Source organism: Cucumis melo, chromosome 10, assembly GCF_025177605.1.
Source record: "Cucumis melo cultivar AY chromosome 10, USDA_Cmelo_AY_1.0, whole genome shotgun sequence".
Lineage (NCBI taxonomy): Eukaryota > Viridiplantae > Streptophyta > Magnoliopsida > Cucurbitales > Cucurbitaceae > Cucumis > Cucumis melo.
In genome coordinates, this window is record NC_066866.1 from 3,384,209 (window position 1) to 3,403,756 (window position 19,548).

Below are 19,548 nucleotides of genomic sequence, written 5' to 3' on the forward strand. Positions count from 1 at the left end.
AGCTGGCTGATGGCTCCTCTCTTCCTTCCTAGTATCTCTTTTTGGATATAGAAGTGTAGGTTGTATTGTATGAAACAAGGATCGGAAGTGTCACGTTCAGCTGATATTCACAAATTTGGCACTGCTTGTGGGGCTGTCTGCAAGGTGAGGGCATTTACTAAACTTCTTTGATTTGCTTTCTTTCTAAGAACAGTTCATGAACCATTGGTTCACTATTGGTTTTAGTGTGGATTTTTTGTGATGGGCCACAATCAAGAGAACCGACCATTTTCTTCAAATAATAAAGAAACGTTTTGGAATCTCTCTTACAAAAGCCATTATGAAAAAACCCACTAATTCTTTATCTCATTATTGTCAAATTGGAGGTGATTAGTAGGAAGGAAGTGATTAGACTTTTTGTAGACATAATAACGTGCTTTGCCATTGTTCCTATAGCTGGGAAGGACCGTGAGTTGTGGGATTTGGAGGTTGAAAGGAACTGCGATCGACCAATCATTTTATTAATCAAATAGAAAGGTATTAGTTAATTCAACTTTATTAAAGAGAGGATTCTCTTCAGGGTGCTTGGCCCACTAACTTTATTAGCTATATTAAATAATTTAGCTTTAATATTATGAAATGGAATGAGTTTGTATTTCGTTTAATCTCAAACTCTTGTTTGGATTGAACGTTTGGGTTCGATTTGAAATATCAAACTCATTCTCTTCCATACTATTATGATGTTTCACAATCTCATTTTCATTCGTCTCCATACTATTTTGATGCTTCACAATCTCATTCTCATTCTACTCTCGATATCTCATTTATTTCAACGCCCCCTAGATTTTTAGTAACCTTTATTACATTCCACTTTCCAAATAGTCTAATAGTGTTTATTATTGAAGTTTGCATGTTTATCAAGTAACCTCAACTTATAACTCTACAATCTAAACATATAAATTATAACTCCGCTTAGTGTTAATCCAGTGCGCTAAACACCACCGCTGATTGATATGGCTGAATTGGCTTTTTCTTTCTTTCTTTTTGTGTTGAGACAAAGCACCTGAGATCTCTAGTTACTGTAGTAGAGATTGTGTTGAAAAAAATTAAAGTAAGAAAATAAAAGAAATAGAAAAAGCAAAGACAAGATTTAGGGGTACTGTTTGGTGCATTTCACTGTCTCTTCATTCGCCAGAAGAATCATAGCTGGATTTGAGATGGGAAGAGAAAGAGAAAGAGAAAGAGATTGATGTGATTTGAGTACGAAATTGACATCTAATTTTGTAGGGCTTTGCAAATTGCAACTATACGTCAAAGAGGAGTCCTCTATGATTCTCATATCACTAATTCTCTCATCTTTGTATGTATGTATGTTGTTTAAATATTCTTCTCATACTATTTGTGAGGGGCCGTCATGATCAATCTATAGATCACATGGACCAAAGTAATATTTGAACTACTCTCAAGAGGCCTTCTCGTTTGCAAGGATTCGAGTCTTTTGATCATACTTATTTCTTGAATATATATATATATATATAAGGGCCAAAAGGATCAAATCTATAAATCACACGGATTAAAGTAATATTTTAACTACTTTCAGGAGGTCGTCTCGTTTGCAAGGTATATAGGAGAACAAAGTTTACAAAGTTTATGTATATAATGGCCAAAGAATTATTACATAATCGTACGATAGAATGAGTCCTTGAGATGATATGTGAGTTTGTGGTTATTAATTGTAATAAAAGACCAACTTATTATAAATTTGAATTAAATGTATAGCATGCATCTTGTGGTAGGTATGACTTCTTTTAATTTAAATTGCATAAATGTATAGATGGAACTTTTCTTGAAATTTGTGCAAAGAACATAAAGTATATACTAATAGCAGAACGTACAGTTATCTTCCTAATGGTATGATACAATCCACTTTGTATAGCAAATTTTTTTACTTTTCTTTTAGATACAAAAGGTCTTATATCAATATAAACAATTGTTTTTACTTATATGTCTATAATCGTTATCTTCTATAGTCAGTGTAGATTTTGGATATGATTTGATTGACTTTTGAGAAGTCTACGATTCAATTGACTCTTAAAGTATTTATAAAGAAAAAAATAAATATTTGTAAATGCTCAAAAAAGCGATCGAAACATTTAGCTATTTCTAGGTAATAAAAACCTAGAGTGATAAGTAGGAATGTAGGATGGATAAGTCAATGTTATTAATAACCCAATGGATCAACTTTTTGTTTGGAAGCACTTTTTAGACTGCTGCACTTAAATTTTCCAGCTGTTTGTTTGAGTCTATATGCACAATTGTGACATAGACCTCCCTTTTTCTACTGGTAGATTAATTTTGTAAATTTTCAAAACTACTTTAAAACGTAGTTTGTATATAAGTGTGACATTCAAAATTCAGTTAAAACTTTCGAATGTCATATTATTGGCCTAAATCACTTTTTTAAAGAAGTAAAGAAAAAAAAAATCCTCTCAGCATTAGTAAATGAAGACATCGGAACACCAAAGAAAAGTGTTAAGCTCAACATTCAACTGAATGGGCTAAGCCCAATATGTAACTCTTAAATGTTTCTCAAATTTAAATGTCAACCTTCACCGCCGTTCAACATTCTCTCGTCACCCTTCAACTTCTCCCCCCAGCCATGAACCTGTCGTTCAACGTTCAACCGTCGAAACACCAGAGACCTTCACCGTCCAAAACCCCCTCCCAACGACCACCCTTCATCGGTGGCTAAAACATTCTGATCTGTCAATAAGAGTATTCACCATGAACAAAACTATGACTTTCGTTGTTTGGTTGAAGTAATCCAAGATTTATGTTTTTTCAGAAAGAATCAAATAATATAACCTATTTACAGAGCATTATGATCTTACCTAAATATCTAAGTTTTTTAGTTAAGAAAATTTAGACTTTATCAAACCATTAAACCCAAGAAGATGCAACTACGTTGAACAAGGGCGATGACGTGGTGCTTTAAATGAGCTTTGACCCACTCTGTCTTCTTCTCCCAACCTTTCTAGTGAACTTCGTTCATCGAATTAGGCCCTCATCGACCTTAAGACAAAGTTTTTTTTTTCTTCTTTTTGGTTAAACAAGAAACGCAAATCCAAAAACTTGTAATTGGATAATCCCTACATTTCTTGTTTTTTTAAAAGATTAATTAATACATATAATTAGACCATACATGGAAATTTCACAAAATTCAATTATGTAAAATAATTTTGGTCATTTCCAAGCAATTATATTGTTTCAATAATTTCCACCTTCACAATATATATATATATATATTCATTTATATTAAAAGTCGGCGTCAGGGTCTCTAGAATCCAAAGCCAATTATCTGGGGGTACGTGTCATCACCAGATCAATCCAACTTCAAAATAGGTTTCTACGAAGTTACAATATCCAATGAATTATGAACACGTGTCCATTCATAAGTCAAACGCCCCCTAATATCTCTCTTTATCCGACACGTGTTCCAATAATATTTAAGGATAGTTTTCTTGTAACATTAAAGAACTAAAAAACTTCCCGTAAATTATAAATAGTCGTATTCCCTTAGGTCAAGTGGCCATACTTTCATCTCGAGAAAGGAATAGAAATCACCAAAATCCAAACATTAGCTTTTTCCCATTTTTTTTCTCCTTTATCGGTTTTTGTTTCATGATTCCAAGATCAAAAGATTTCCGACGACGGATCATGTCGTCTCCGGCAATACGACCATGCGAATGCACGGCTCCTGGGACGTTACTGACGTCTTTGATCAATCTCAGTCGAACAATTTGTAGTTACCGGCACAAATTCTTTGGCAGCAACAAGCAAAACGCCATCAAATTAATTCGTCAAATTGGAATCCTTCTCGCATTCTTCGAAGAGCTTCAGGATCGAAACTCCGATGAATTTTCCGATTCAATTGTTTTAGTGATTTCGGAACTCCATTTAATCTTCCAGAAGATTCTGTATCTGTTGGAGGATTGTGCCCTAGAAGGCGCTCGTTTGTTTATGCTCATGAAATCGGAACACATTGCGAATAGGTTTCGGGTTTTGATCCGATCCGTTGCTTTGGCTTTGGAGATTTTGCCGTTGAATTCGATGGATGTTTCGGTTGATGTTGTGGATTATGTGGAATTGGTGATTAAGCAAGCACGAAGGGAGAAATTCGGAAATGATGGTGAAGATGAAGAGATTGTCAACGAGGTAAAATCGATTCTTTCGCTATTTGATAACCGTATTGTTCCTGATAATAGTAAAATCAAACGCGTTCTTGATTATATTGGGGTTAAATCATGGAGTTTGTGTAATAAGGAAGTGAAATTTTTGGATTCAGAAATTGAATTTGAATGGTCGAATCAGGATAAAACAGAGGTTTCGTTCTTAAGCAACTTAATGGGTTTGATGAACTACTGTCGATGTATGTTATTCGATGTTGTCGATAGCGAAGCGGATCGACAAGTCGATGAATGTAGAATCGAAACCATGGATTGTTTAAACCCAGATGATTTCCGATGCCCAATTTCGTTGGAGTTCATGTTTGATCCTGTGACACTCGTAACAGGTCAAACTTATGAGCGTTCTTCCATTCAAAAATGGTTTCGGGCTGGAAATTTGACCTGTCCCAATACAGGGGAGAGGTTGAAGAACAGAGAATTAGTCCCGAATTTAGCTCTCCGTCGGATAATTCGACAATACTGTTCTAAAAACTCAATTCCTTTTCCAGAATCAAGCAAACAAAAACCCGATTTAACGAGGACGATTGCTCCGGGCTCTCCCATTGTTAGGAATATCATTATGTTTCTGGCAAAATTTTTAGCTGACTTTCTGGAATCAGGAACGTTAGAAGAGAAGAACAGAGCCGCTTTCGAGATCAAGTTTCTATCAAAAGCAAGTCTTTTTTATCGTTGCTGTTTGGTAGAAATTGATCTAATTCCAAATTTACTCAAGCTTTTGAGATCTAAAGATAATTTAGCGCAGAAGAATGCCATTGCAGCTGTGCTGAATCTTTCAAAGCATTCAAAAAGCAAGAAAGTTATAGCGGAAAACAGCGGATTAGAAGCAATTGTACATGTTTTAATGACGGGCTACAAAGTAGAATCCCGTCAATTTGCTGCCGGTACTCTTTTTTACATGGCTTCCATTGAAAAATACCGAAAACTCATTGCTGAAATCCCCAACACGCTTCCGGGTTTGTTGAATTTACTCAAAGACAATGCAGATCGTAGTAAAAAGAATGCAATGGTTGCAATTTATGGGCTTCTTATGCATTCTGGAAACCACAGGAAAGTGCTCTCCTCTGGAGCAGTTCCATTGTTGGTGAATTTGATTGAAACTTGTGAATCTGAAATTCTGATTTCAGATTCAATGGAGATCCTTGCAACTCTAGCCGGAAAGCCGGAAGGAACCGCAGCGATTTTGCGAAGTGGAGCTTTGAATTCAATCATGGAGTTTTTGAATTCATGTAGCTCAATCACTGGACGAGAGTACTCCGTTTCTTTATTGGTTGCTCTATGCCTTAATGGGGGATCTGAGGTAATTGGTGTTATTGCAAAGAATCAAACTGTGATTTCGTCGGTTTATAGTGTTGTAAGTGAAGGAACAAGTCGAGGGAAGAAGAAGGCCAATTCTTTGATGAGAGTTCTTCATGAATTCACGGAGTTAGAGTCATCAAACTCCGACTCGTCTCATCTTCTTCAAGATCGAATTGTTCAAGCTTGGTAAATTTGGGAATCGTTTTTAGTTTTCCCCTCATTAGTTTGATTTGTTTTTGGGTAAATAGGAAGGATGTGAATAAGTGTTTCGTTTTTTGTTCTTTCTTCTTTTGGTTTTAATTTAATTATTTTTGGTATTAGCTCGGATTTTTGGGAGCTAATAACAGAGCAGTTTATTAAGCTTCATTCTTTATTTTTTTCAAGTTTCAATGAAGCTTTTTAATTTGTACATAGAAGAATATGTATTCGTTGTTATTCATTCTTTATTCTATTTAATGGCAATAAAAGTATTTCATTTTTAGTTTCGATTTTTGTTTAAATGTTACATAAAACCCGTAAAGCTTACCTGCCTTGAAGTTAGAGAGTTTGTGTTTGAGATGAATGGTTAGAACATGGAGGAGTTCTACGTGTTTATGCTTATGCTTGCTCCTTTCATTTTTCATTTTTTGCATTTTCCTCTTTCTTTATCATCATTCATTTTCATAGATAAAATTAATAGATACATTTGTGTTTGTATTCTCCGTTGATGAGTAGGTCGGGAGTAGTTTGTTTAGTTGTTTGCTTGTTTGCTTGCTTGGTCTTAGAAAATTTCATTGGATAGACTGTAGGTGTTAAATAACTCGAATCCACTTAGCGAAATAATGTTTATTATTGAAGTTAACATATTTATTAAGAAATTTTACATTAGGTTTATTCTCTCATTTGCACAATTGTCGATGAATTTTACCTTAACAACTCTAAACCTTAAATACAAACTTCTAAGTCTAGATTTCATAATTTGCACAATTGTCGATGAATTTCACCTTAACAACTCTAAACCTTAAATACAAACTTCTAAGTCTAGATTTCATAACCCAACTCAATGAGTGTGGTGTTTAATCAACTGATGGTGTTAAATTACTTGACTTTGGTAGCTAATGTTAATTAAGTTTGCACATTTATCAAAGAACTCTATCTTACAAGTCTACTCATCGACACACTTAATAAATTTATAAATCGATATTCCAAACACTAGAACAAATCTGGCCTTTAATGTCGGTTGGAAAAAATGAAAAAAGAGCTTTAATGTCGTTTTTGAAAATGCGGATGTTTAATGTCAGTTTTAAGCCGACATTAAAGCTGGAGCTTTAATGTCGGTTTAAAACCGACATTAAACATCCTTGTTTTGAAAAGCGACATTAAAGCTCCTTTTTAATTTTAATTTTAATTTTTTATTTTATAAAAAATGACTTTCTCTCTCTTACTTTACTCTTTCTCAATCACCCACACGATTTCATCCTTCCAATTTCTTCTTCACTCCTCATTCTCATCTAACAATCTTCCCTTTCTTCTCCGAAGAGTCGCTGGCACCACCACCACCATCGTCCCTCGTGCCCAGCTCGTGCCCGCCACCACCGCCGTCACTCCTCACTTTCTCCAAACACTGATGTTGCTTTGGGGTTTTTTGCTTTGGGGTTGTCGACGAAAAGAATGGTAAGTTTGAATTGGGAATTTTGCTTACTCTTTCATCACTGTATGTTGCTTTGTGTAAACTTAATTCTTTTGAAAGACTAATTTTCAGTTTCATGGGGTTTGCGGATACTGATTTATCACCAACATTTTCTTTTTTCTCAAAATGTGAAGCTGTGAGCATCAAACATGTTTGTTAATTTTCAGATTCTTGTTGCAGATCCGTTTTCTATGGCACCCCAAAAAGCACTTGAAAGTATTGGAAAAACATTGAGTGTACAGTATGAGAGGTGGCAACCCAGGGTGGAGACCATTATGCCCAGAACTTTGTCTGATTTACTGTATTGCTAGTCTATATCCTAACTTGATGATGTGTATGCAGGCCCGTTATAAAGTTCAGCTGGATCCCACTGTGGAAGAGGTAAAAAAGCTTTGTAGTACATGTCGCAAGTATGCAAAGACTGAACGGGTTCTCTTCCATTATAACGGACATGGTGTTCCAAAGCCAACAGCTAGTGGTGAAATTTGGCTTTTTAACAAGGTCTATATATTCATATATTATAGTTTTTTTTTTGTTAATGTCTGTTATTGTCTTATTCTCACGATTTTTCATGGTGCAGAGTTATACCCAGTATATCCCCTTACCTATTAGTGATCTGGATTCATGGTTGAAGACACCTTCCATTTACGTGTTCGACTGTTCTGCTGCTGGGATGATAGTCAATGCCTTCACTGAGGTACTTACTGTCTTCTATTTATTTTATCTGTACTAATTTATCATCATCAGGAGTGATATTTTTCATTTTCTTTTCATAAGATTCATGATGTTCATACTCTTAATTACATCAATATCATTCTTTTTTATAGCTTCACGATCCCTCTGGATCAACGAGGGACTGCATTTTGCTTGCAGCATGTGAATCACATGAAACTCTTCCCCAAAGAGCTGAATTTCCTGCAGATGTTTTTACCTCTTGCCTTACAACACCAATCAAGATGGCCTTGAGATGGTGAACTTATTCTCATTCATTTATCTTGAACAATGCCACTTTATATTCTGAAGTGTCTGAATCTTAGATATTAACTGGTTTCATTACTTTGTTTATGAAACACAGAAAAAATTCTTTTATGACCTACATTGTTGAATTCTTGAAGATTAGGTCTAATTTTTAAATTCGAGAACTGTTAGTTTAGTTTTTCAACTGCCTGACCTATGTAGACTAGGGTAGGCTTTTCTCGAAATTGATATAACTGCATATATAAATCTTCAATGGAAAATAGCTAAAGGTTCAATATACCTATGAAAGAAATTCGAATTATTTGTTGTCAACTGTGGTGTGGTTTTTATAGTCATTTTTCTTAGCTGATTCTTGAGTGACTTGGTTTCAGGTTATTCGAGCTCGGTTGCTACAGTTCAGGAAGAGGAATGTCAAGCCCTTGCTGCATTTGGTGCCTGTTTCCAATATTAATAATTGTTTGAAGAAGCATTTTCGAGACCTTTAAAATGTCGTGATCTTTGAATTTATATAATTCTGTTTGGTTGCAGTTAATTTTACAAGCGTGTTTTCATTGTTGGTGGAATCAGACTTGAATAATATGGGATTTATGTGCTTTAAGATATGAATGGGATTTATTGTTGCTTTAAGATATGAATGGGATTTATGTGCAAGTGCTAATAGCATTTTCATTGTTGGTGGAATCAGACTTGAATAATATGGTTTCCTACGTAATGTGACTTGTAGTTTCAAGTTTGTAGTTAATTTCACTTGTTGGATTCAATGTTGGTTTATAAAAAATGGACAATAATACAACAATTAAATAAATATAAATTTCTAAAAATGGACAAAAACAAGCCTTTGATGTCGGTTTTAAACTGACATTATTGGCCTCTTTAATGTCGGTTTTAAACCGACATTAAAGCCAAACCGACATTAAAGGGCTTCAATAACACTATCAAAGATGTCGGTTGAAAACCGACATTAAAGGCCTTTAATGTCGTTTTTAAACCGACATTAAAGAGGCCTTTAATGTCGTTTTTAAACCGACATTAAAGCCCAACCGACATTAAAGGCCTTTAATAACGCTCGCAAAGATGTCGGTTGCCAAGTGACATTAAAGGCCTTTAATGTCGGTTTTAAACCGACATTAAAGGCCAAAATTCTTGTAGTGAAAATATCCCCTAGTGTGACTTTGTAACTCCATCATTTTATGAATGATTTGTTTATTCATAACTTTAAGACCTAAAGAATAAGTTAAAGTCGTGTATGGGGTCCACAACTCCCATGTTTTCTTTTTTTAGATATTATATATATATATATATATATATATATATATATATATATATATATATATATATTTAATATATAAATAAGTGGACCACATACTTCTTTTTCTGTCAAATACTATTAAAAAATACATTATTTTGAAAATTGAATATTAATTTGGTTTTTTCGAATGGTCATAAATGATACAGTAATTTTTTTATATAAAAATGATTTATACGAAAAATTAGGGGTGAAAAACAAAAAAAACGAAGAAAATACTGAATTTCAAATGTTGCTAGGAATTTTTCTCACCTGGACTCAAAACTAATTATGGAGAAAATCAAATTTTAATAATATTGGATAAAATATTATTATATATCATAAACTATTTTAATTCGATAAAAAAATAACACTACAGTAAAAATAATTTTAGGTCCATCACTTCCAAGCAAAATCGTGTATGGGTACACAATTTCGCCAAATTAACCTATTTTTATAAATAGTTTGTCTACTGCCACTATTTTTAACATTAATTTTAAAAAATACATTATCTAAAAAAGATTTGGTTTTCAAAAATTATATTTTAAAATTAAATTAATAAAAAAAATGCATAGATCTTTTAAACATGTTTTTTTAAGAACTCAACAACTAAAAAGAAATAAAAAATTAAATGTGCACATAATCTTTAAAATTTGGAGACTAAAGACGTAATATACTTTTCATTCCAATAATGACGCAAGAAGAAATAAATTAGGGTAATGAACATTTGTATTTAAATAGTGAGAAGTGCACATCATACCTAATGCAAAGAAGGAAGAAATTAGGGACCATTCTTTCATTAACTTATATATAAATTTATTAATAAAGTATGATTTCAAAATTCTCTAATTTGATTATCTATCATCAAATTGTAGTAAAAAAAAGAGGAATATATTAATTATTGGCTATGAATCTACAATAACACTTCATATATATAGTTGATAGGATCAAATGTCCATTTTACTTCTTTAAAAAGTAGTAATTTTGTTCATGTTCGATAGAATTTGAATATCTAATAGGTAACATAAATCATTGAAACTATAATATTATAATCGTTCATATGACTTCAATTATAAACGTTGATGTACTCACTATTCTAAACTAAATGTCTAATCTTATAGTTATTATGCATATTTGTTGTGAGGTGGACTATGCTCGTTTTTATAACAACATTCCCTAAATGTTTTGCAAAGGTCAACTAATTTTATAATCGTAAAACAAGAAATATTAGTTCAACAAAAACACACATTTCTATTTTGGTCTAACGGACCAAACAAATTACAAAGACACAATTAAATACACTTCCAAGTAGACAACAAAGAACTTTCTTTTAACACTCTAACATGTGAAAGTGGTCGTTGAAGTTTGTTTTCGAAATATCACAATAACAATCGCCAACGATGAATAATGGTGGATAGAAAAATCGAAAGAAAAGGAGAGAATTGGAGTATAGTATACCTACTCAACTCATACAATATTCCATGCAAAGTTTAGATAAGAAACCTTTTTAAAAGATGTGTTTCTGTATTTTTCTATGCATCCAAATGGGTTCCATTATGCTTTTTTGTCTAATCCTTTCGATCTCTATTATAAAAGATATTACCCCCGTCCTCTGCTTTCTGCTCTGCCTCCATATTCTACCAAATCCCCTATGGGCAGCTCCGGCGAGAATATCGAAACTCCCCTTCTTCTTCCTCTTCATCTCCCCGATAATAAAATTCCCAAAGATTCCTTCAACTTGATCTACATAACTTACTTCATTTTAGGCGTCAGTTGCCTTCTTCCGTGGAACACTTTCATTACAGCCATCGATTACTTTTCTCACATATACCCTCATACCCACATCAATCGAATCTTCTCCGTCGTTTACATGCCCGTCGTCGTTTCCGCCCTTCTTTCCGTCGTTTTCTTTGGCCGGCGCTGTGATGTTCGAATCCGAATTAACCTTGGCTTGGGTCTCTATGTGTTTTCTCTGCTTTTGATGCCTCTTTTAGAAGTGTTTTACATTAGGGGTCGTGTCGGGTTGTTCAACGGATTCTATGTATCCATTGGAGCCGTCGTGTTGTGCGCTGTGGGACAGGCTCTTGTTCAAAGCGGCGTCGTTGGATCCGCCGGGGAATTGCCGAAGAGATATATGCAAGCTGCCGTCTCTGGCTTCGCTGGCTCTGGTAATCTATTTTATTCCCATTCCCTTTGTGATTACGCTTTACAAAATTCATATTCTACCAATAAAATTTTGAATTATTTGAACCCGACCAATAACGCAAGACGTGAATGTTGGAGCAGGTGTGTTGGTGTCAATGCTGAGGTTAGTAACGAAAGCACTGTACCCACGAGACTCCGAAGGCTTAAGGAGAAGCGCAATTCTCTACTTTAGTGCCGTAATTACGTTCGTAGTTGTCTCCTTTGTATGGTACAATTCTACCACCAAACATCTAATTGTGAAGCATTACCAGAACTTAAAGAATCAAGAGAAACAAAAGAAAGGATCTTTATTTGGATCAATAACCAAGTCAACATTCTGGGAAATATATAAAACAATCAGAATCTATGCGTTTGGAGTAATGTGTCTGTTCGTGATAACTATGTCAATATTCCCAGGCTATGTAACGGAGGATGTAAGTTCAAAGATTTTGAAAGATTGGTATCCAATTACATTAATAACTGCCTATTATGTGTTGGATCTGATTGGGAAATCTTTGGCTTCCTTCTATGTTATGAAGAGTTCAAAGATAACAATGGGACTTTGTATAGGGAGAGTTGTATTTTACCCTTTGTTTGTGGGTTGTTTACATGGTCCTAAATTCCTTAGAACTGAGATTCCAGTGATCATTTTGACTTGTTTTCTTGGACTCACCAATGGCTATTTGACTGCTGTTGCTATGATCTCTGCACCTAAATTGGTGTCTTTTGAACATGCTGAAGTTGCTGGGATTTTGATGGCTATGTCTTTGGTTTTGGGAGTTGCCATTGGCTCTGTTCTTGCTTGGTTTTGGGTCATTTAACTGAAGTCTAATTTTAAACTTGTATACCAGTTCCGTAAATATGTACATTGAAAATAGATTAGTGATTCTAGTTTTGAATCTGGTTCTAGATGTTGCTTTCTTTGTTTGTTTTTTACTTTTTACTATAGATGTAATGGTATGTTTGGAAATTGGAAGTGATTTTGAAATGTTTTTAATAAAAATAACGTGTTCACAAGCGTAGAATTAACAATTGAATTGGTTTTGAAAGATCAACAGTTCGAAGTGATGAGTGTATATACAATGGCTTATATGATGTGTGGTGTGTTGATGGATATTAAGCAAATAATTCAGAATTGTGAAATGTATAGAATTCAAAGACTTGCTTCTTCTAAGTTGAGTTTTTTAACAGACTAACACAAGTAAGCAAAATTGAACACTCAGATCAAAGTTTACTAGCAATCGTGATGGGATTTGTATTCGTGAATCAAGGATCAATCATAAACATAATGAGTGTCAATCACATCGAGAGTGAGAATCCTTTGTAAATGTTTACTACAAAGTTAGGAAAAAAGAGAGCGCACTTGGAGTAGTAAGCTAACAATTCATTCCGATCATAAAACACAAGTAACAACAAACTAAATCAAATAAATTTCTTCTTTTTTTTTTTTTCTGATTTGTTAATCTGCTTCCCACTGTCCAATCCACCCATTAGACAACCAACTGCACAAAAGACTTGCTTTCTAACTTTTAAGAGCAAATATACAATACACTAAAGTTGCTGCTTCCGCTTCAAAATTTCAAAATGGAGTATCTCAAAGAGTCAGCACTAAACTAAAAACTGTTGATTAGAATTTCTTCCCTTTTTTTTTTTTTTTTTCTTTTAAGCTACAAGTGCAAGCTCTCATGGAGACAGAGTTCGACTGTAATTACTAAAAAGAATGAATCTAAAGCATACAATTGAGTAAATACCCCAAACAGCAATGCGATCCGTGAAAAATACCGCCATAAAGGAAAGCACCACATTTCGAAAACTAAACTCATGCTTTTGTTCTGAAAGCTAGACCAGTCTCTACCTTTTTTATTTCGAAGATGAGCATTCTCCACATCTTCAGAACAAACATTTCAGCTTCTTCATCCAAAATTGACTGAAGCAGCTCCAGCATCTGAGATGCCTTTACGTGTTCTTGAGTACTTGAAACTATGTAATCCACAAGAGTCGTTTCCTCTTCCCCCAAAAACTCTGTTATCTTTTTTGATATCCACGGTCTCATTCTCTCATGTAGTGCATGCTGCAAATATAGGTACAGCCACGTGTTAAATTCTCAGAATCCAAAGTTATTCATGTTGCAGTCTCAAATAAAATGTCAATGCCCATAAAATAACGAAGAAAAAGAAAATCAACAAGACTCGTACCTTTTCATAAATAGCCCAATTTATATCATATGAGAACAACTCCTCTTTCGTCTTCGGAATCATATCAATCAACTGTTTTGCATCCAAAAGCTTTTTGTTATCTGGTGTTTTTACTTTATCCAAAACATGGTCTCGCTCCCTATCTCTGTCTGTTGCCTTGTTCTCATCTTTGCTGCGATAGGTATCCTCGTCATTTCGGTCTCGATGACCTGACTTTTCACTAGGACGCCTTCCTCGCTCCCTTTCACTGTCAGGCTTCTCTTCTTTGGAATTAGCATTAGATATACGTTTTGCAAACTCAGCTGCTGCAGCTAAATTTGGCGGCAAAGCCCCAGTGCTGGCAGGTTGCACAGCCTGAAGCTCCTCAGCTGAGTAATCAATTGGAACCAGCGGCCTCATCTTCTTCTCTTTATGTGCTTCATCATCCTCCTCCTCATGAAAAACTGAAGGAACAGCAGTCCGCTTTCCAGATCCCACTAAACCAAATCCTAACCTTTTGCCAGGCAACCCTCCACTCTGTCGAGTCTCTGATGGTATTGTATTTAATTCATCACCACTACCATTTTGTGAGATCCCATCCCCTGTCACATAGCAAATAAGTCATCCAAATAATAGAATACAAAAGAAAAGTTATTAGACATGCAGATCTAAGAGAAGGCTCCTCACAGTGACATGTAAGAGAATTACCTATATGGTTATCACAGCTAGAGTCAAGCTCAGATTCACGTTCAGAAGCCATAACCTTAATCTCATTGGTGGATTCTTCAGCGATAACTGTTTTCTCATTGATACTCGTTGTCTGTCCAGGTAGAAGTTTCGGTGGATCTCTCAGTTTCTGCAGCTGTTCCTCCTCAGCCTTCCTCTTGGCCTCTGCAATTTCTTCCTCCTCTTTCTCTCTATCGAATGAATCATCCTCCTTTTCTCTAGACCTCTTCTTCCTCTTTTCCTCCAGGGCACCTCTGCGCCATTTTCTTCTTGAATCATCATCCTCGTCATCTTCATCGTACAATATCTCTTTCTTTCTTTTACGCTCTTTCTCTTTCTCCCTCTCCTTCTCATACTGCCTCTGCTTCTCTCTCTCCCTTTCTCGATATTCCCACTCTTTGAGACATTCTTCGTACTGTCGCTCGGCCTCCTCAAACTTTCTTCTTTGTTCCCTTTCTTTCCTAGCTCGCTCCCGCTCTGTCTCTCTTTCATATCTCTCAATTTCCCGTTCCTTATCCCTTTTCAGATCCCTCTCCCTGTCTCTTTCTCGACTTCTCCTGTCATACCTTCTACTTCTGTCAGGTGAGCTTGTTTCAGGCTTGTCGTGCTCACTAGCTTGTTTATGATCACTGGTAGTGTCCTCATCATTTCTATCATCGGCTGCATCTGTAGAAAGTTTTGACAAATAAGCAACCAAGCACTTGCACACTCAAAAAAAAAAAAGGGAAAGAAACATAAACAACTAGTAATGAACATAAGACCACGCTTTTTTTATACGAGAAACAGAAGACCATGCTGTAAACATTGTTACTACTGTGCACGTTTTTCATGCAATAAAACAACATTTCGACACCCAACTTACAATCACTCACCGGGTTTCAAAGTATCACCATCAGCTTCACCATCTTTGAGTTTAGCAGATGGTTCCACACTTGAATTATCAGAGACATCAGTGGTTGTCAGTAGAGGAGGTGGTGGCAGAGGTCTAGACTTCAACCTCTCCTCCAGTGCATTTGTAATCTTTTCTTTCGCCTCACGATCCGCATCTCTATCTTCATCACTTAAGACTGCAGAACAGGCAATATCAAAATCTTTTTCCCCTGAATCATGATCTTCCTTTGAATCCTCTGCAGAGGGCTTTGAAGTTTCCTTTTTAGCCACATTTGCTGTGTCTGCTTCTTCTTCCTTAGTCTCCAAAGTTTGTGTTTCTTTCAGTTTCTTCGAGTTCTCTGCTTTCTTTTCAACATAACGCTTCAGATAATCTCTTGTTGCTTGAGTACCCTTTAGCTGTTGTTTAAAACATAATGATAAATTTATATTAAAGCAAGTTGAATGTAGAAAATGAAACTTGACACATCATGTGACACCATAAGAAAGAAGTAGAAAAACAAATTAGCTAAACTTACTGATTCTTTTATTCCCCATTAGAAACAAGTTTACTGTTCTATTTCAGTGATAGAAAAAAATAAATAAATATCAATGCCGTGTTTTTGGGTTGAAAAAAGAAAATGCATGCCATCCAAGTGAAAGGGGGGGAAATTCATTATCAACAGAAGCTTGATAGGCAGTAGGCAAAAAAAGAACACAAGGGTCAAACAATTTTCATCGCTTAAAGTAAGATCACAAACAAGGTGTACCAAAAATAAATCCAAAAATAAAACAAAATATATGTCCGTTTACTGTCTTTTCAAGGTGCAAGAATAAGCATCCTTCTCCTCATTACATCTCTTCCTATTTAATCTCCAATTGGAGAGCTATTTTGCAACTAAGAATTAGTGATTCTAACCTAAACCATACAATTGCCTCTAGAAGGAAAAAAGAAAAAATAAATGGAACAACTGAAGAAAAACATGGGAGAACCAAATTACAACAATGAAGCCTAGAATTGATAAATAACCCATGAAGCTTTAATCTGAATGTCAAAATGAAGAAGAAATACAACGACCAAAGAAAACAAAATACATAACTGCGATGTCCCCTAAATATTTATAAATGAATAAATAAATAAATCAACAACAACAGAAAAATGCAATGTCCCCTATTAAGAAGGAATGTAAAGACTAAACAAATTTTCAAACGAAATTAAATTTGCAGAGCGAATATATACCAATGTGTTATAGAATTATTTTAAAAAGGGTAAGGATTTAATAGAAGATGAACATTCTAAAACAGGAAAAGTTCAAATATACATTAATATTTATTGACCAATGACCAGCAACTGAGAGCCCAAGCCACATGTAGAAAATAATAGTATGGCAACATGGAAAACATTGATACAAACAAAACCAGAAACTTTTGTAATAGATTTATGAAGAATTGAATGTTAATAAAACGAAACAGGATATCTGCTCAAATTGTAACAAATCCCATCATACCCCTAGTTCTTGTCCATCGATGTTTAACTTTGTCAGTAATCGTAGCGCACGAAGAACACCTTCAGCAGACTCAAACTCGCAGAATCCAAAGGTTCTAGGAGTTCCATCCGAAGGATCTTGGGCCCGTTTCCAGCTCTTCACTGGTCCACATAGCTAAAAGAAACAGGAGCATATCAAATATAGGCCACTAAATTGAAGAAAAAACAGAAGAAATGTAACATGGAGAATGATCAACCTACCTGAAGAAGGGACAGCATGAAATCGTTATCCACTGATTGTGCAATTCGACCAATATAAATAGTAGTTTGTGGTTTCTCAGCTGGTGTAACACTTGGGAGAACAGCAGGCCTAACCACAGGAGGGATGATTGGGCGAACACCCGGAATCCCAGGAATAGGAGGTCGTGGCATTGCTGGAACCATGCCCATAGCACCGGGTGGCCGTGGAGGAAAAGGTCCTCTAATCATAGCAGGATATGGAGAAGGGAAACGTGGAACTCCTGCACAAACAAAAGAAAAACATCTCGCAAATGCATCAGAAAGTGTTGGCAGACTACTCACATCTAACCATAATGGTGCTTAAAATATATAGAAGAATAATCGATGAGGATTCATGAATGCCATTACCAAAATCCAAAGCATATAAACGATGGCAGGATAGGAATGGAAACTATCAGCAGCTGAATGCATAGATAACCTGATGAAAACATTCAAATGATAGCACCAAATTCCTTGAACTGTTACGTAAATTAGTCTTACCTTACTCTTGAACTGCAGCCTTCTCAAAATCCAGTCCATCAAAAGCAGAATTTTATGATTTAAGAAGCACAACGCTTTGAGCAACTCATACACACAGATAATCGATTGAAAAAAAAAATCATGTTCTCAAAATTCACTCTCAAGTTTCCAATTGTTAGATCTTTGATGGTGTAGTAAAAGGAATCAACGAAAATATCAGGAAAAAATTAATTAAGAGAATTTGATACCTTAGAAACAAGGCGAATGAAGAACACTCAGGTGCTAACATGGTCTGCTTCTGGCAATTCAATTATCCAGGGACAGTATCCAATATAACTACCAGTAAAATCCTAGTAAATAGAAATGACACAGCCGTATATTATGTAGCAGGGCAAAAGGAAGGGCTCTTCAATACTATACTAGTATTATAAATACCAACTTGACTCTTCGCTTAGTAACAGAATCCCATTTTTTTCCAAAAAAAGAAAACCATGCTGAAAGCAAACAAGAATAACAGACAAATATGAATGACCATACCAAAAAAGGAGTTGTAGTTGGGAGTTCTCTAAGCAATATGAAGCCTTCCAACCTTTCTCACCGTATTCAATCAAGAGACAAGACGCTGTAGGAGAAAACATCCTGTCATCGATACCCTTCATCTTACCAACACGAAAATTTTTAATAGACTTCGAACTTATTTTTGCAAACTCTTTCCGAGGCATCATAACATGCGCGGAACATTTACTTTGCGTCAATACTTAGAAAATTATTAATTTGCAAGTCAAAATCAAACGAAAACCAAAGTTAGATTTTGGTCGAAGTTCAACTTATTCCAGTTGATAACCAACTCGAAATGAATGCGGGAGGTGTAATTGACATCGTCAACAGAAAGAATGGTTAACAATTGCAAGCAACACAGTGACAGTCACTAAATAACAGAAACGGGTCAAAATGATTCCGCAATCACATTAGCAATTGAAAATGTTAGAAACAATAGGGATAAAGAAAACCCACCAGGTAGAGGAAAAGCCCCTTGAGGAGTAGCAGTTGGCACAGCTGCAAAACCATTTGGCATAGTGGCGTACGGCCTCATCACCGGATTCGGAACCTGACCCGGTGGAACTTGATAAGCCATCATCGGTTGTGGCACTGGAACTGGAACTGCTCCCGTGCCGCCACTTACCATACCAGGAGCAGGCGCCGCAACCGAGCTAACCCCCGGAGGCTGAACCCCAGGGTTCGAATAGCTTGGGTTCAGCATGCCAGTACCAGGCATGGGCGAGAAGTGATGAGCTGAGAGAGGCACCGGCCGGAAAGACGGAGCCGTCGGAGGAACGGCCGTCGTACCTGATAAGGGAGAGGGGGCATAAGATAGAGGTGGTTGCAGCGTTGACACTAAGGGTGGATGCAGGGTGGGGTTTATTCCTACAGAAAGCGATGTTGGTGGTAACGATTGCGGTGGAGGGAAAGAAGAAGCAGCAGATTCGGGTTTAATGGGCTGGGAATTGGGGTTTTCGGGTTCGGCAGGTTGAGGATTTGAATCGAGAGTAGCAGGGGAAGAGGAAGAATCCGCCATCGAAGTAGAAAGAAGATCGAAAGAAAGTTGAAGGCTTCCAGGCTTTTTATCTTTCGGATTTTCCGACGAGCAAGAAAATTTGAGTACGTTGTGCCCTAGAGACTAGAGAAGAAGGGAACAGCCGGAGAAACATTGAGAACGAGAGATCGCCTGTTTCTCTTTCTGCGGGTGAGTTTAACGGGTGACGTATCATTGGCCCACGTGGCGCTTGTGTAACCTACATGGACAATTTAGTAGGTTTGGGTCCAGTTGTAGCCAATATGGGCTATGCGAAACTCATTTTGGGCCTCAGGCCCAATAATCACCCTCGTTTTTTTCTTTT

The 19,548-nt window shown here is 35.9% G+C and overlaps 4 protein-coding genes across 10 annotated transcripts; 3 read left to right on the forward strand and 1 right to left on the reverse strand.

Moving 5' to 3' along the window:
* Window positions 1-3,572: 3,572 nt before the first annotated feature.
* Window positions 3,573-6,008, forward strand: LOC103489556 (U-box domain-containing protein 19). Its single transcript, XM_008448786.3, has one exon. The coding sequence runs from the start codon at window positions 3,661-3,663 to the stop codon at window positions 5,710-5,712; it is 2,052 nt and encodes a 683-aa protein (XP_008447008.3). The 5' UTR covers window positions 3,573-3,660; the 3' UTR covers window positions 5,713-6,008.
* A 1,078-nt stretch (window positions 6,009-7,086) lies between these two features.
* On the forward strand, window positions 7,087-8,800 carry LOC103504212 (regulatory-associated protein of TOR 1-like). Its single transcript, XM_051091195.1, has 6 exons — window positions 7,087-7,175; window positions 7,372-7,454; window positions 7,534-7,692; window positions 7,772-7,888; window positions 8,019-8,161; window positions 8,541-8,800. Exons 2-6 carry the CDS (start codon window positions 7,383-7,385, stop codon window positions 8,629-8,631), a joined length of 582 nt encoding a protein of 193 aa, XP_050947152.1. The 5' UTR covers window positions 7,087-7,175; window positions 7,372-7,382; the 3' UTR covers window positions 8,632-8,800.
* Window positions 8,801-11,009: 2,209 nt separating this feature from the next.
* Window positions 11,010-12,537, forward strand: LOC103489016 (equilibrative nucleotide transporter 1). The gene is made up of 2 exons (XM_008447998.3): window positions 11,010-11,622; window positions 11,741-12,537. The coding sequence occupies exons 1-2, from the start codon at window positions 11,106-11,108 to the stop codon at window positions 12,457-12,459; spliced, it is 1,236 nt and encodes a 411-aa protein (XP_008446220.2). The 5' UTR covers window positions 11,010-11,105; the 3' UTR covers window positions 12,460-12,537.
* A 604-nt stretch (window positions 12,538-13,141) lies between these two features.
* On the reverse strand, window positions 13,142-19,369 carry LOC103489014 (RNA-binding motif protein 25). Of its 7 annotated transcripts, none has more exons than XM_008447996.3 (9): window positions 18,665-18,813; window positions 18,188-18,272; window positions 17,899-18,000; window positions 17,153-17,412; window positions 16,914-17,066; window positions 15,411-15,825; window positions 14,521-15,204; window positions 13,834-14,414; window positions 13,142-13,709 (listed from the first exon to the last, which is right to left on the reverse strand). In XM_008447996.3, the coding sequence occupies exons 4-9, from the start codon at window positions 17,378-17,380 to the stop codon at window positions 13,458-13,460; spliced, it is 2,313 nt and encodes a 770-aa protein (XP_008446218.2). In that variant the 5' UTR covers window positions 17,381-17,412; window positions 17,899-18,000; window positions 18,188-18,272; window positions 18,665-18,813; the 3' UTR covers window positions 13,142-13,457. The 7 variants fall into 7 exon arrangements, with proteins under 7 accessions (XP_008446218.2, XP_008446216.2, XP_016900231.2 ...); XM_008447994.3 differs by adding an exon at window positions 17,540-17,592 and having other exon boundaries at window positions 17,672-18,272; XM_017044742.2 differs by having other exon boundaries at window positions 17,153-18,000.
* Between the last annotated feature and the right edge of the window lie 179 nt (window positions 19,370-19,548).

Bases quoted from the DNA above. Each gene is read 5' to 3' on its own strand.
- LOC103489556 (XM_008448786.3), top strand. From the start codon at position 3,661: ATGATTCCAAGATCAAAAGATTTCCGACGACGGATCATGTCGTCTCCG.
- LOC103504212 (XM_051091195.1), top strand. From the start codon at position 7,383: ATGGCACCCCAAAAAGCACTTGAAAGTATTGGAAAAACATTGAGTGTA. The intron at 7,693-7,771 runs GTCTATATATTC...TTCATGGTGCAG, and splicing joins AAATTTGGCTTTTTAACAAG to AGTTATACCCAGTATATCCC. The intron at 7,889-8,018 runs GTACTTACTGTC...TCTTTTTTATAG, and splicing joins TAGTCAATGCCTTCACTGAG to CTTCACGATCCCTCTGGATC.
- LOC103489016 (XM_008447998.3), top strand. From the start codon at position 11,106: ATGGGCAGCTCCGGCGAGAATATCGAAACTCCCCTTCTTCTTCCTCTT. The intron at 11,623-11,740 runs GTAATCTATTTT...ATGTTGGAGCAG, and splicing joins CTCTGGCTTCGCTGGCTCTG to GTGTGTTGGTGTCAATGCTG.
- LOC103489014 (XM_008447992.3), bottom strand. From the start codon at position 19,226: ATGGCGGATTCTTCCTCTTCCCCTGCTACTCTCGATTCAAATCCTCAA. The intron at 15,205-15,410 runs GTGAGTGATTGT...AACTTTCTACAG, and splicing joins TGGTGATACTTTGAAACCCG to ATGCAGCCGATGATAGAAAT. The intron at 14,415-14,520 runs GTAATTCTCTTA...GCTATGTGACAG, and splicing joins TAGCTGTGATAACCATATAG to GGGATGGGATCTCACAAAAT.